At 39.5% G+C, this 16,041-nt stretch overlaps 1 protein-coding gene across 2 annotated transcripts; it reads left to right on the forward strand.

Annotated features, from left to right (window-relative positions):
* Positions 1-31: 31 nt before the first annotated feature.
* snx27b (sorting nexin 27b) lies at positions 32-13,949 on the forward strand. 2 transcript variants are annotated; one of them, XM_084726686.1, is made up of 13 exons: positions 32-470; positions 5,805-6,036; positions 6,370-6,562; positions 7,991-8,055; positions 8,134-8,238; positions 8,373-8,451; positions 10,532-10,695; positions 10,795-10,884; positions 11,367-11,516; positions 11,606-11,734; positions 12,484-12,543; positions 12,628-12,690; positions 12,806-13,949. In XM_084726686.1, the coding sequence occupies exons 1-13, from the start codon at positions 139-141 to the stop codon at positions 12,848-12,850; spliced, it is 1,707 nt and encodes a 568-aa protein (XP_084582812.1). In that variant the 5' UTR covers positions 32-138; the 3' UTR covers positions 12,851-13,949. The 2 variants fall into 2 exon arrangements, with proteins under 2 accessions (XP_084582812.1, XP_084582811.1); XM_084726685.1 differs by having other exon boundaries at positions 12,628-12,676.
* Positions 13,950-16,041: the final 2,092 nt, after the last annotated feature.

Consider the following 16,041-nt stretch of genomic DNA (forward strand, 5'->3'; position numbering starts at 1 on the left):
CATCGGTCTCTGTCGGCTTTTTCCGCCGATCTCGGTCAGTTAGCTAGCGAGGCTGATTAGCCTGCTACTACCAGCTAATGTTTGTGGGATATTTATTGTTAGCTGAGTTGGTGTGGATGATCCAAATAGTGTAGAAAAATGGCGGACGTCGAGGGACAAGGAATTTGTTCATCGGTCCCTCCGTTGCCTCGCCCTTCCTCTCGTAACGGCTCCGGTAGTGGTAACGTTACACCGGGCACCGGCGGCAGCTGCCAGACGGCAACTACCGTTACTTCAGGCCCACGGCTAGTCCGAATAGTGAAGTCTGACTCGGGCTATGGCTTCAACGTTCGGGGACAAGTTAGTGAAGGTGGGCAATTACGGAGCATTAACGGGGAACTGTACGCTCCACTACAGCACGTTAGTGCTGTTCTACCGGGAGGAGCCGCCGACAGAGCCGGTATCTCGAAGGGGGACAGGATTCTTGAGGTGTAAGTGGCTTCTGTCTTAGGTTAGCTTAACCAACACCATATTATGAGTAACGTCCAAATGACTGTTTTCATCTCAGAATAATTGTCAGTGAAAATCAAGGCAAGCAGGACCTGTGAGCATCATTCTCTGTCTCTTTACTGAGACCACTGTGTGTCCATGCACTATCATACTGGTCTCGCTGGGCAGAATAGCCGTTCATCCTAATGAAAGGAGTGTCTGTGTCTGTCAGAGAGAAAAGACCCAGGGATCATTAGGGATTCCCGTCACACTGGAACCTATCCCACTCATCCACAGCAGAATGACAAATATTCTCAAGTCATCCCTTGTACACATCCATATCACCAAATCAGATGCAGTGTGGAGCTTTTCTGCATTACACACCGCATCTGTAGCTTGCTTTGCTTATATTAATCTTCAAGGTTAAAACAATGCAAATCATTATCAGCAGCATTTCTGAATTTGGTTAATTAACCACACACGGCTGTGTTGATGCTATCAGTGATGCGGTTGCTGCATTTAGGATAGAAGTGGTGGTCCTCAATGGCACGTTAGTATGCATGGAGATTGCTTGCTGATGTTAGGCTCTGTTGCTATGGAGAGGAACACGCAGCATACAGCTCAGCATCAGTACTGGCGCTTCAGTGTGTCTGTTTGTGTGGAATAAGGTGATGCAGAAAGGGAGGGATGCCTTCAGTTCAATTCTGATTGGCTTCACTCTCTAAACTTCAGTATCTCATTGGCTGGCTTTTGCACACTGCTTTTGTAATGGATGGCCTGCAGTAACCTGGCAGTTTGTTGACCCCATTATTTCTACGTACTTGTGTGTAGGCATGTGGATGTATATATGTGCATTTAACCCTTCGTTTCATCCTTAAATCAGTTGTTGTGGTCAATATCATGCTTTGATTATGATCATGATTCATTTTTCATTGAGATGAATTAAATGTTTGTATTTATTGATCGTGCCTACACTTTGCATTAGTTTATGCAGCTTCAGTGTAGGCTCAAATTAATTGAGGTTGTTCAGATAGTTATACCAGTATCTGAAATGCCCCCAACACTGCTAAAAAAAGCAAGTAACAGTATTGGCAAGTATGCAAGTTTAGGCACCAATGCAATACCACGTAATTTATTACCAATGAAATGGGGCCCTGCTTCTTCATTTTGTATACCCTTAATTCTTTGGTATTTATTTATGTTTGACAAAGGGTTTAACCTGACCCAGGCCATACAACAATTCTAGCAATCATAAAATCCACACAGGGTTAGTAGTATATAACTAGTTAGTACTTGGCATTGGCTGATATAAAAAGTTCAGGTATTGGAATCCATATTGGGAAGGGCAAAATGGTATTGGAACATCTCTAAAACTAATAGTGCTTTACTTCCCTTTTTGTGGGACTGTCTCAGCCACTGTGTCTCCCAAGCAGAAGATATTTCAGGTATGATGCATGTCAACATGTTGACATTCTGGCCCAGTACTCAGTAATCATTACTACATTATGAGTGCTCTGTGCTCCTGTGTTAGACCACACCCATCTTCATACTCAGCCTTCATTTTGATCTAAAACTATACACACAGACTATTAGACGAGGTCACCTTGACAAAATTTGTCCACAGATAGACAGACATTAACACCTTGTGGAATTCAAAATCACTTCTGTATTAGTTCCTGCTACAGTGGATGTCTTCAGGACCACATTTTTTCATAATCACACACACACACACACACACACACACACACACACACACACACACACACACACACACACACACACACAGCATTACATGGTGAAAACAAGTTCCAACAACTCCCTGTTTCATAGCAAATAACAACCATGGCAATAACATTTCATGAAAATTCTCAAGCTTCACTACTTAACATCATCAAGGTGCACCTTGCCGACCATAATATAAGGTGGATCCGGTTAGACCACATATGAGGTGGATCTGGTTAACCTGCTAGGTGCAATTTGCAAGCGTATAGGGCCTGTAATTTCCTGTTGCCAGTGAGTGGCATGACATAACTATGATTCATACCTCCCTTCTGCTCAGACCAAAACCATCTTCAACTCAACTACACATCTGTAACATTTATATGGCACAAACACACAGACTCACAAGCCACATGTTGTCACAAGTGGTAAATAAGACAAGATTGTTATACATTTATTGTTGTATTTAGCCGAAGGTTTGACCTTGGTGCAGAGTCTTTCTGCCTTTATGTCAGAGCACAGTATGTACACAATAATTAAGTAACACAGTGTTGTTCCTGAGTACTAGCTGCAGAGGTATTGAGCCTCTGCTGTTCTCTATGCAATCAATACTTCTTTGCATATTTACAAACAACTCCTGCCTCTGAGCCTTTGATGCTGAATAACCTATAGTGCTCGATAGGGCTGGAGAATATATTGATAAATATTGATACTGTGATATGGTTTAAGTGTTAGGCTACGTTCTAGTTAAGTGATTTTCTGAACATCCACTTTCACACTACTGATGGTTATTTATCAAGAAACTCATTTTGTTAATGTTTGTGAAAGTCATCCCTGTAATATGGAATCACCATTGAATATTTGATTTTGTCCATATTACCTATCCCTGGTGCTGGATAACTTTTTTTAAATCAATACCTTGAATTATAAAGACAAAAGAGCTGAACATATGACACATGGGAAAATGTCTTTTAAAAACCATTTATCATGCTCAGAAGTGCTGATAGTGCAAGTGCAAAGGCCAACACATCAGGTGCTTATTATATAGTCATAAAGCTGTGAGAATGAAAGAGCTGCCAAAATGCTTAGTCCGTATTTTGTGCTGCAGGAGACACATGTTCTTTGTCTCACTACACCTGCAAGATGGTTTATTTGTGTGTCCCATCAGTCTTTGCATTATTTCTACCTACATAATCATCTTTTCCTCAACAACACTAGTTTCAGCTTTGCTCTGTTCCTTCCCTCTCTGGCATATTCATTTTCAATTATATCTCACCATTGAGTTTTTAGGTACTAGAGGGTTTGTGCCAACTGAGCTTTAGCTGTGTGTGTGTGTGTATGTGACCCTGTCAATGATATAATGGCTGACATAACGGATCAGCTGCCAGTCACAAGCTATAGAGTATGTGAAGCATATCCCTTTATTTCCATATGTACTTGTGTGTGTTGTCCTTGTCTCTGCTAAATCCACTGTTGACCTGGGGAAGGAGTAGAAAGACATGCTTATCTCTGATACAAACAGTCTTACTAGCTGATTTAGTCAGTGACAGGTACTGTATATATGACACACTGAAACATGCTGTTCATAGATGGGTCTGCTGTCAGGAGTTTTTGATAGACAGAGGCATGGAGAGAATCATGTCTAGAAGGGAACCCCAGACCAGCAAAAGACTGGTGATATTTCAACAGAAACAATGAGTACAAATCTTGCAAGAGGTTTGGAAATCAACGGTTCCCATCTAGACATGACCAAGAGAGAGATACACACTCCGAAAACAGAAAATCAATTCATGGTGGCCCATGACTTACTTGTGGTGGGGTGACACAAATAACTAAATGTATATATGTAGTCATGAGACGTGCGCTTATTTTATGTAGAAGTTTTTTCATAGAATTTACAGAATATACACTATAACATGATAAATATCATTGAGGTATGAAATTACCCATATCGTGATAGAAGATCTTGTCCATATTGCACAGTGCTAGCGAGTACCAATCTGATACCAGTGCATTTAAAAAGTTATGTTTTTTGGGGGGGGGGTTTTTAAGAGCTGTATACTACTAATGTGATATGATGGCTATCATTGTTGTATGGCCTGCCGCATCTTAAACTGCTTGTAAAACATGAAAAATACATGCAAGAATGAATGTCCTAGAACAGGATTTCACCATCCTAGGGAAAAAATAGCATACAGGTTGCTGCTGGGTCCATTTTGGGGTTACTAAATGATGTGGTATTGGATCTGTACATAGACTTTCGTTTTGGCCAATACTGATAACAGCTTTTTACCCAGTATCTGAGGCCTTTTCTGATACTGGTGTCAGTATTGGAACAACCTTAATGTGGTGAATACTGGTGATTGAAGATGATGTTAAGTGGAATTAGGGTATACAAGCCTTTTGTGTACAGTAACACTCCTGAAAGCTAGAAAAGATTGTTGTATGTTTGGTTACTGCGAATGGAGAACAGGGATTGATGGGAAAACAGATGTGGGAATTGAGTTTTATCTGTCTGGGAAGTTGAAAGTGTATTTAATAACACATTCTAACATGAGCCTGTTTAGCAAAACTAAAAGAGGGAGCCACTGTATTCAATTATCAGGGCCTGTCTTTGACTAACCACAAATTGTGATTAAGATATCCCCCTTGGTATTGACTGGGTTGCATTCAGGTTATGCAAATGAGTAACAGTGGGGAAAAAAGTGACATTTGAGGCAGTCTTTGGAAAATGTTCAACTTGAAGTCAGGCCAACTTATGCACTCATGCTAATATTTGGAAGCTATTGTTTAAATTGCAAAAAAATCCATTACATTAGCACAAAATGAAAACCACAGAATAATATAATTTACTGAATCTCATTCCTGCGTGATTTAAATATTAATTTGCCAACATACCCACAACACTGCAATTTGTTATTAGAGCTCGAGGTGATGCTGAGAGCTTTTAGAAGAGATGCTGTGGCTGTTTTGAGTAAAGTTAACTATAGGTCAGGTTGCTGCAGCACCGTCATCAGTGCTGTCATGCCTCTGACACATGGCTGCCAGAGGACACACACCCAGTGTTGCTCATGCTCAGCTGTCCTGATGACATAAACCAAAGGTCCCATTCCTGAGGGGGAAGAGTGAGCCCAGACTGATTTTGAGGACAAAGCCTCTGTCACTCTGCCATGTATAAACAGAAGCTGTTCCCATAATGTAGCCCATTTGCTAACTATTACATATTATTCATTTTCTGCTATTTCATTCAGACTGTATTTACTGTTTATGGCTTTCAATCTCTTAAATCCATTGTGCAAACGATCTCATAATTCAATGCTTCACGCTTTGAGATAAGCTTACAATGCAAAATGAGGATTAATTATAAGTGTCTGTTGTCATTTCTGATGCAGCAGTTTGTAGTATATTTGTATTTTAGTGTTTTATGTTGCATGTTGTCTTGTATTTTTACTCTTGGATATGTAAAAGCCTTTATTTTAAGCAGGAAAGAATTTATTGCTGTATATGATTAAAATTCTCTACATAAATAAAAATAAATTCAACAACAGTGATAAATGTGAAATATTAATAGTCTTACTGCCCCAACATCTACATCTCTTGCTCCATGTTTTCTACAGTAATGGGGTGAATGTAGAGGGAGCGACCCACAAGCAGGTGGTGGACCTGATCCGAGCTGGAGAGAGAGAGCTGGTGCTGGCCGTGCTGTCCGTACCGCCCCAGGAGGCTGACTGCCTGGATCCCGGAGACGATGTTTCAGCTCAGTCCTGCTATGACTACTCTGACAAGCAGGCAGTCCCCATTTCTGTGCCGAGCTACAAACACACCGAGCTCAACCAGGAAAAGTTTGTGGTGGGTGCACTTGTGGTTGAATACATAGAAGGTAGATGAATTTGGAAGCAAAAATGGAGGAGGAGGAGTGGATGATAAAAGGAAAACATAATTACAACAATTTTTGTGTAATATATAATTTTTATGCAGCAGATTACAATACAGGTCTGATTACAGTATTAACAACTGAAACATGAATTCTGTACTTAGGTCTAATGTTCCAATGATGTATTATAAATAATCCTTGTTGTGATAGTAAAATATTTAATTTGAAGACCTATTAATTGCAACTCCCTGTCATCACTTCAAAACATTTGTTTTCATTATTCTCTTTCTTTACACTCTCTCTTGCAGGTATATAACGTGTATATGGCCGGCAGGCAGCTGTGCTCCAAGCGTTATCGTGAGTTTGTGATCCTACACCAAAACCTAAAAAGAGAGTTCGCCAACTTTACGTTCCCCAAACTGCCTGGGAAATGGCCTTTCTCCCTGTCAGAGCAGCAGCTGGATGCACGACGCAGAGGCCTGGAAGAATACCTGGAGAAAGGTTGGGGAGAGAGAAGGAGGTGTAGAGCCTCTATAAAATTTTGGGGCCTGATCAGACAAGCATACTGTGCAGTACGGATGTAAATTCGGTTAATTTTGCTTTAGGTAGCTGACGCCTAAAAAATTGCAGACAAACGTGAAATATTAGAGGCTCTTTACTCTGGCACTCCCTTAACATAATGAGCTTTGGCACAGCATTTCAAAGCTCTATTGTTTAATGTCTGTCTCCCTTCTCTCTCAAATACACATACATGCTGCAGCAGCTGTGTGCACGGCGCCACATCCAGTTCCCTCTCTGCTGAACTGATCAGTGTTGGAAGGGCAGCAAAACAGTTTAAATCCTGAAACTGTGAACTCTTTCTTTTTCTACACAATGCAGCCAAACACCAGACTAAAAAAAATACAGTGTAGACCTACACAGGTGGACTATTCTCTTAAAATTTACTGTTATGATTTGAAGGGATAAAGAGGGAGAGAACAAGAGGGAGAAAAAGCAACATGCAGACTTCTTTAATGAAGGCTTCCTTTTTTGCTGCTATTCAACAATGAAGAACACATTAGGAACTATTTGTGTTTTTATTTAATTTGAGTCTTCCTATTACTGTGTGTGTGGGTGAAGCAACACACCCTGACAGCTTCTCTGCTCCAGCAGCAGGATCAGCCTGTTGGAGAGCGCAGCATGATCCTGACACATCTGTAAGTCTTTACTATAATATTTAGTCTGGTGTTTGGCTGCATTATGTACAAAAAGAATGGAGTTTCCTGATTGAACCTGTTATGCTGCGTTCTCAGCACCGATCAGCTGAGCCGACAGACTGAAGTGGACTGATGTTGTGCACACAACTGCTGTATGTGTGTGTTTGAGGCAGAGGGAAGCAGATAAAGAATTGTCAAATTGAATACATACAAGGAACTGACTTTCAAGAGCTTTAAATGAAGTAGGTTAGGCTATTACTGCACCTACTCTTATTTGTCTTTAAACTGTGCAAAATGAAGAAACAAGGCATTCATATTCACAAATCTAAGGTTCCCTTTTGGACACTAGCACAGTGTGTCTATATGCAAATTCACCAGCAACTGTAACCGGTAAAAAACATTCTCAATTTTCAGTTAACCATTACTATCCCTACATTGCAGGTAGCAAAATGAAGTGTAGTATGGTGTGTTTTTTTTACTTTGTTGCTAGAAAACCAAAGCCTGTCCTGAGCCTAGCCTTAGCCTAAGCCTGTAAATTAAACTCAGTACCTTTTTATTTTAATAAGCTAGAAGTAGTTAAAAGGACAGTTCACCCCTGACCTGTAGTGCTGTTTGTCTGAGACAAATATTGTGCAAACTACGTAACTACACTGTTTATGTCATTGTGTAACCACTGTTATTTCATGTACTACATATAGGAAACCAGCTAATATAATGTCTTTCTCATCTGCAGTGTGCTCTGTACGGGTAATTGGAGAAAGTGACATCATGCAGGAGTTCTTGTCTGAATCAGATGAGGTAAAAAAGAAAAACCTATGTGTGTGTGTTTTCTTGTGGTCTCCTGTCTGTGTCTCACCGTCTCTTTCTCATGACTAGAACTATAACGGCGTGTCAGATGTGGAGTTGAGAATAGCCATGCCCGATAAAACCACACTCACTGTCAGAGTTCGCAAAAACTCCACCACAGACCAAGTCTACCAGGTAAACACAGACAGGCCTGTGTAACTATTAACTATTTATAACCATGACCTCATTGTAGTCATCTTGCCAAGGTTTTACACTTTTCCGTTTCCTTTTTCACCGTCTCTGATTCTGTTTCTGCCTCTCTCTTCCAGGCAGTGGTTATGAAACTAGGGATGGACAGTGTAACAGCCAGCTACTTTGCCCTGTTTGAGGTCATCAACCACACCTTCGGTGAGTAAGAACATGTAACAGAGCTGTGTGCTCTTTTTTTCACACTGAAAACGTTCTTCATCTTTGTTACGACTCCCCAAGAGCCATTCTATTCGAAATGATCTAAAATGAATACCTGAGTGCCTTTGTACGTCAATGTTCTGGCCCTCACTCTCCCAAGGCTAGTGCGGTACAAGGATTTGTCAGTTTTTTTTTAAGCAATTAAGTGAAACTAAATCAGAAGTAGCTCTTTTCAGCTTGAAGCACCACAATTTTTTTTTCTGCGAACTGTGTGCTCTCTCTGTTATTGTAGAGACAGAAGCAGCACTAAACTTGCAGTAAAAACAAGAGTGATTTCTTGATGCATTTAAATCTATCTCTGGTTGTAGGTCTCACAAGGTCCAAATTGTTTCTTTCAGGCAAAAGAATAAATGAGAAGTCAAGCAGTTTTTATCCCTCAGTGATGTGATATCAGCTGCAGATCATAAATATTTGTATTCTTCTCACTCTCCAAATTCTCTCTCATTTCCAAATTGGAGAAAAGACAGCACCTTTAAGATGTTTTTCTTACATAATGTGCATCTAATGAAGTTGAAGTTATATCACTGACCTTTTGACCCAATATGCAACTGTCTGATGGCTGCTTTAAAGTGGAGATTAATTGTCTTTTAGCCTTTGCCAAAGCTATGGGACTTGATTCTGTCTGAGGAGCTTAGACTAAATCACTGTCATCTGTTGGATCTCTTCTTTGGATTGTTCTTTCACTGTAGCACCTCTGTTTTCACTTATGTCATACATTTTACTTTTATACTGGATGCTTTGTTTGTTATTGCTCTGTAATCATCTATTATTTCTGTATCTCTCAATTAAGTTTTCATTAAATTTTACCTTTAAGCTTTAATGCCAAAGCAGAGTTCAACAAGACTTGCGAGACTACACCCTTGCTAGCCGCTCTGTGAGGCTATCTTTGAGCTAAATGTTAACACATCATAATTTAGTGTGTTTATTGAGGCCGAAAAGAATGCCATTAGTTTTTCAGGCATATGATCATAAATAAAAGTACTGAAGAAATAAAACCTTATGGTAACACTAAATTACAAGTCAGGGGATCCCCATCCTGAGGGGGGCATAAATTTTTTGCACCAAATTTCATGGCAATCCATCGATTTCACAAAAAATATAAATATTCTACTGACGTGGGTGATCACCTGATTTTTATTCTTGCACCAACATGATTGAAAATTTGTCCTTTGTTAGTTGATCACCAAAATCAGCAGGATTCATGCTCTGGGCATCATGTACCAAATTTCATGGCAATCAATACAAAATTTGTTGGGACATTGAAGTAAAAGCCAAAAGTATCAGCCTGCTGATGGTGCTATAGGAAAAAGAGATTATCATCTTAGTCCAGTAGTTGGATATTTCAGTGTAGACCAACAGGTAATAGCTAACATATATTGATATAAAGTTCAAGCATAACAAACATACATCAAAGCTGAAACCTATAATATTTTTAATTGATGTGATTATTATATCTACCTTCCATCTGTTAAGTGTAGTGTAGGTAAGAATTAAAAAATACTTTTTGATACTGTTTGTGGACACACTCCATGCTCTGGTATTGAGCAATGTTGAATAGTTTTGTCTGGCCACACCTGCCTGTTCAAGAATGCTGTCTAATTTATTTATTTTGGAAGTTTTGGATAGTTTGCAATAGTAGTTGTCAGTTATCGAGTTGGTTTTCTTTCCTTCTTTTCTTTTTTGACTACATACTATTTACCACCAAGCAGAATATCTATTATCTAACATATTTAAAATTAAGTGTGAGGGGTCAACTGAGTATCAGCCTGGCCTGTTATTTACTATTAATTCAACATCGTTACTACTGTATACACTGAATAAGTGTTTTTATCCATTTGCAGATAAGATAAATTAATTTAAAATATGCTATTTTGCCTCTGACACAGCTGCATTTCAAATGATTTCTGATTGCTCTGGTGAGACAGAACAGTACTCTTTTTTTGCCCTATAAGAATGGGATATCACTCTCTCCTTCCTTCCCTCGCTCACTTCCTCTTCTGTTCCTCTCTTTCTTCCTCAGTGCGTAAACTTGCCCCCAATGAGTTCCCCCACAAACTGTATGTACAGAACTATACCTCAGCGATCCCAGGAACCTGCCTCACCCTGCGCAAGTGGCTCTTCACTACAGAAGAGGAGATTCTGCTCAATGACAACCAGCTTGCTGTCAACTACTTCTTTCACCAGGTCTGTGTGTATATCTTTCTTTCTTTGTGGTGTGTGTCAACATTATGTATGTTTTTTGCATGATTTTTTTTTCTCCCCTACTTGTCCATATCATTGCAGGCTGTGGACGATGTGAAAAAAGGCTTCATCAAAGGAGAACAGAAGTCCTACCAGCTGCAGAAGCTGGCGGAGCAGAAGAAAATGTCCATGGTCAGTCTCTCACATATGGACAGACACCACACAGCTACTGTACTACTGTTCCTGAGTAACTTACAGAGACCCGAAGAGTTACTCACTGTAGTTCAGTGGATCTTATGTCACCACCTCTCTCCCACCTGTTCAGTTTCTTCACTGTGTGTGATTTAACAGAGTTGAAAACAGTGTGAAATGTAGGTTTGACTCCACTGTCAAAGACATGAATCCTTGCAAGGGAAATGTGAAAAGAAATAGTGAGTGAGGTCTTTTCTGTCTGAAAATGTGAACAAATTGCCCTCACTTTGGAGAGATTAAACACTCACATCCTATTTTCAGTGTCTGACCGATTGAAGATTAGATGCAGGGTTCACTTTTGGATGTTAAACTGCATCTATGTTTTATAGTCATAAAGCGAAGTACAGTTACAGAACTACATTTTGTAATATATAGTAAAAGATAGTAAACTATCTTTTCTCTTCTACCTCTTCCTCTGTCAGTATCTGAGTTTGTTAAGGGGTTGCGAGGGCTACAATGAGATCATATTCCCTCACTGTTCCTGCGATTCCCGACGTAAAGGTCACGTCATCACAGCCATCAGCATTCACCACTTCAAGCTGCATGCCTGCACAGAGGAAGGGACACTTGAGGTAAAGGCCGCTGTTTGTTAGCGCATGTGCCAAACATATTATTGTATGTATAGTGGAGTGAGTGTACTAAAGCAACAATGTTGTTCCAGAACCAGGTGATTGCATTTGACTGGGGAGAGATGCAGAGGTGGGACACGGATGAAGAGGGCATGGCCTTCTGTTTTGAATATGCACGAGGGGAAAAGAAACCACGCTGGGTGAAGATATTTACTCCCTATGTGAGTATCACATGCACATTATTATTCATGTGATGTACTGTTCAAGGCAATAGAACTACAACTCACATGCAAGTTTAAAAACTGATCATGTAAAGGAAATTTTCAATTTAGATAATCTCCATGTCAACATGTCATGTGGTCAGTTTGACCAAATGATTACAGATAACCAGTTTCCTGACTATCTTGCTCACATGCAACATTCATGGCTTTGTAATTTAAAAAAATGTATGGACAGTGTAGATTATTTAAATTCTTGCTGCATACCATCAAAACCTGATTTTATAACTGCCTAAGTAAAATAATAATGCTTAAGATCAGCAGAGTTATTGCTATGACTTAAAGGAATAGTTCAACATTTGGAAAATTTTGGGACATTTACGTTTCACTCCGATCACTCAGACCACATCTGAAGGTTGTCTGAGCGACTGGACCTCCACGCCTGAAGAGGGTTAGCTTAAAATTTTTAACTTAGCTAAAGGAACTTTAGAAGTACTGGTAGGTGTATTTTGTTGCCATTTGACAGAGCCAAGATAGCTGTTTCCTTCTGTTTCCAGTCTTTGTCCTAAGTTAAGTTACCAGCTGCTGGCTATAACCTTTACAGTACAGACATGAGACTGGTATCAATCTTGTCATTGTCTTGTCTGTTCGTTTAAAGCAAAATATGTAAACCATATCAACATCAATTTAATTTATTTTAATCAATATCCATTTTTTTCTCTTTGTATTTTCTGTGCATGGCTGATATTCAGTTTAACTACATGCATGAGTGCTTTGAGAGAGTCTTCTGCGAGCTGAAGTGGAGGAAGGAGGTAAGGACCATCTATGTAGTCTAACCTAATCTGTTACAAGCCATTTATTTGTGTCCTGGACTCATATCTGCAATGTTTCTACAGGTGGAAGAGGAGGCTACTGACAAGGACAATAAGAACTGCAGTAAAGATGGTATGTGTGGCAAGGTAAGGCTTTGCCTGCCTCTGTCCAGTCTACGATTCAGTAATAGCCTGTGTGACTTTCTCTGTCTTCTGTCTCTGAGTTTGTGTGTCTTCGTCTTGATTTCTGTCTCTGTTGCAGAATATTTTCCAGCTGCTGAGGCACAGAAGGGATGGAGGCACCTAGGAAGGGAGATCGTTACCTCTTAACTTGACACCGTCGTCACAGACTCAGCTCAGTTCGGCCCTCATCTAGCCCCCAGACCCAGCAACACTCAGCTATTAACTACATGGACATCATTTACACTCCCATCAGCTACGACCAGAGAAGCTACCCCGATACATGCAAACCAACAAGCATCTGCAACTGAACAAATCGAATAAACAGAAGCATTAAGAGCTACAGACACATGAACCAGAACTCTTGAATCCAGCACATCATAATCATGCATTTAGTAGAGCTCTGTCACAAAGAAACGAGGCCTCTATAGACTTTGATGGATTCATGCAAGCCTTCTTCTTACTGGCAGGACTTGAAGTGGAATGTGACTTGCACAAGAGGAGGTTTCAAGCTCCGTTGAAGTTATCCTACTAGGAAGAGAAGCTGAAGTGAATAACGGAACATCAGTGGACTAACAAGGGAAAGTGGAAGCTGTTAGTGCTCGCAAAGGGGAACAGAGAAAACACATGATCAGCGATACTGAGGGTTGACCACAGGAAGACACTTAGCTTCTGAATCAGAGCAGCAGTGTCTTCTTTGATTTTTTCTTTTGGCCAGTTGTTAGCGTGCAAGTGTGTTTGTGCATGTTAACTATGCGAGGGGCCCCAAAAGGCAAGGGGCCAACAGAGTGAGGCCCTCAAAATGTAAGTCACGGCTGAATTACGTCACATGCATACATTTTCATCTGTTTGCAGCTAAATTTGCATTTATAAAAGAGAACTATTAACATTGTAATGTGGCAAATGAGAGAAGGGAGAGAAAGCATTTTGTAGGATTGTTTGACACATTTTTCAGTCATGGATGTGGCTACACAGAGCACACAGCTGCAAGGATTCAACACATGAGCAGGAACACGTTAAAATTTAGATTAATGTTGCACTTTATCCAACAGTACAGTATTAACAACCTCCAAATGAAACGTAACCTAAGAATCAGATAGTGGGCATAATACTGGAACAAGCCTGTACTTAGTTTACATTCATTTATGACTATTATGATGATTGTGTGCTGCATCATGAAATGGTATGTGCAGTGTGCAGAGCCATGCATTAAACTTTTCTGTATTTATAGTATTATGTGAACACTCCATGCTAATGTTTTGAAGCCATTGTAGAGCAGCAGTGATGTGGAGTGTTAATCAGTAGGGCTGCAACTAATGATTATTTTCATTGTCGATTAATCTGTCTTATATAGTATTTTTTCAATTAATCACTCAGTTGTTTGGTCATTAAAGTGTCAGAAAATTGGTCTTGTTTTGTCCACAGCATTAAGATATTCCTTTTACCATCCTAGTGGAGTAAAGAAACCAGAAAAAATTCACATTCAAGAAGCTGGAATCAGAATTTTGAAAAAACACTCAAACTTGTTAATTTAATTAATTTAACATTTGACAACTAATCGATTAGTCGTTGCAGCTGTACTGATCAGTATAGTGCAGAATAATTAGTGTGTATTACCCACAAGAGACAGCAGGGGTCCTTCTCTTCCTGCTTGCTCTCTTGCAGGCAGTGATTACTCTGTTTCTGAGAACTCCCACAGGATTTATAATAGGCCTGTAATTCAAACGGCAGCACTATTTATCTCTTTAGCTGCCTGGTCCTTGGCTGTACTGTTAAGCCACTCATGCACTCAACATTCAGGTTAAGTGGGAAGAAGATTTCTTAGCGAAAAGGGCAGCCTACACCTATCATCACCATGATAGATATGAAAATAACTGCACATTCACTAAAGGCTGCAGAGCAAATGATGACTTAACTGCAGAGTAATGTAATAATAAACAGTGTAATTTAATGTCCTTCTAAATGAGCCTGGTTAATCTTCTCATTCCTACAATAATGTAATAATAATAATACTGTAACATAATTATCTGATGATGTAAACACAACAAAATAATGTAATTACAGGTTATTACATCATTAAGCCATGACAGTCGTAATGCTGATATTAAAAATTAATCATTGCTCAGTGCAATTTTGTGATGTTACTACCTTATTAATCAAAGCCACACAGTCAACTCATTTAGAGGGACATTTTTTCCAACATTTTGAAAGTTCTTACTTAGAGGACCAGTGTGTAGCATTTAGTGTCATCTAGAGGTGAATTTGCAGATTGCAAACACCTCAGATCATCCTCCCCTTCCAAGCATGTAATCTTGTGAAAAATGCAAAAGTGTGTATCGAGAGCCACAGTTAAGTTAGTCCTTTCTGGGCTACTGGCTCATTCTAATGTAACAAAAACACAATGGATTTTACTTTCTGGTGATTATACACAACAAAATCATACTTATGAATATTAAATTATATTTATGCCAACAGATGTCCATAAATCTTACACACTGGTCCTTTAATTTCAACTATTACACTATGTTAATTTGCAATGACCTCTTGTAAGATGAACCCTCCTGTTAGTGCTGGGCGATGTGTCATGATAATGATGAGCATATTTTCCAAAATCAATATGCTGTATATCATATTATGCCTAATTTATGTAAAATCATATTCAAAGGAGCAATAGGTATGACCTTAGCATTCAGAAATGAATACTGCAGTTCAAATAGCAAGTATATTAAATTGGTTGAATCCCTATTAATATATGATCTATGGTTGAAGCGAGTTGTTTGGCCCTGTCCCCTCGTCCCCACACTTAAAGCTCAGGCTAGCTGCCTGCAGCCTGTGGGGACACTGAACCTACACGAGCACAACATTATAATTTGACAAGTGACAATAAGTCCTACACTGAACGTTTATTAGCTATTTATAACTATCAATTGTCTGTCTCCTCTGAAAATACTGAAAAGTTTGAGTTCAGTGACTGCTTGTCTTACTGCCTGTCAGACTCCATTAACATATTGTCCAGGTTAACCATTATAAACATCTACTCCCTCTAAAAGGTCATTAATTATTTCTTACGACACATAAAAGACACTTTTTCAGCAAACATTCTGCAATAATTTCAACTCCGACATTCCACACTGGAGTGGGGTTTCAAAGGAAAACTTGCTGGCCGTAGCATTGTTGTGGGAGAAGCCAGTATTTCAACTCAGCATGTTTCCTTAATCTCTGACGACATGTTGTGGTCGTTTAATGATTTTGCACAGTAAATACTAGTGGCATCACAATTTCAATATTAATCGAAAATCGATCAAAGTGAGCTTTTAA

This window comes from Lutjanus erythropterus, chromosome 9 (assembly GCF_056507025.1).
Source record: "Lutjanus erythropterus isolate fLutEry1 chromosome 9, fLutEry1.hap2, whole genome shotgun sequence".
NCBI lineage: Eukaryota > Metazoa > Chordata > Actinopteri > Lutjaniformes > Lutjanidae > Lutjanus > Lutjanus erythropterus.

Bases quoted from the DNA above. Each gene is read 5' to 3' on its own strand.
- snx27b (XM_084726685.1), top strand. From the start codon at position 139: ATGGCGGACGTCGAGGGACAAGGAATTTGTTCATCGGTCCCTCCGTTG. The intron at 6,037-6,369 runs GTGGGTGCACTT...TCTCTCTTGCAG, and splicing joins TCAACCAGGAAAAGTTTGTG to GTATATAACGTGTATATGGC. The intron at 11,517-11,605 runs GTAAAGGCCGCT...ATGTTGTTCCAG, and splicing joins CAGAGGAAGGGACACTTGAG to AACCAGGTGATTGCATTTGA.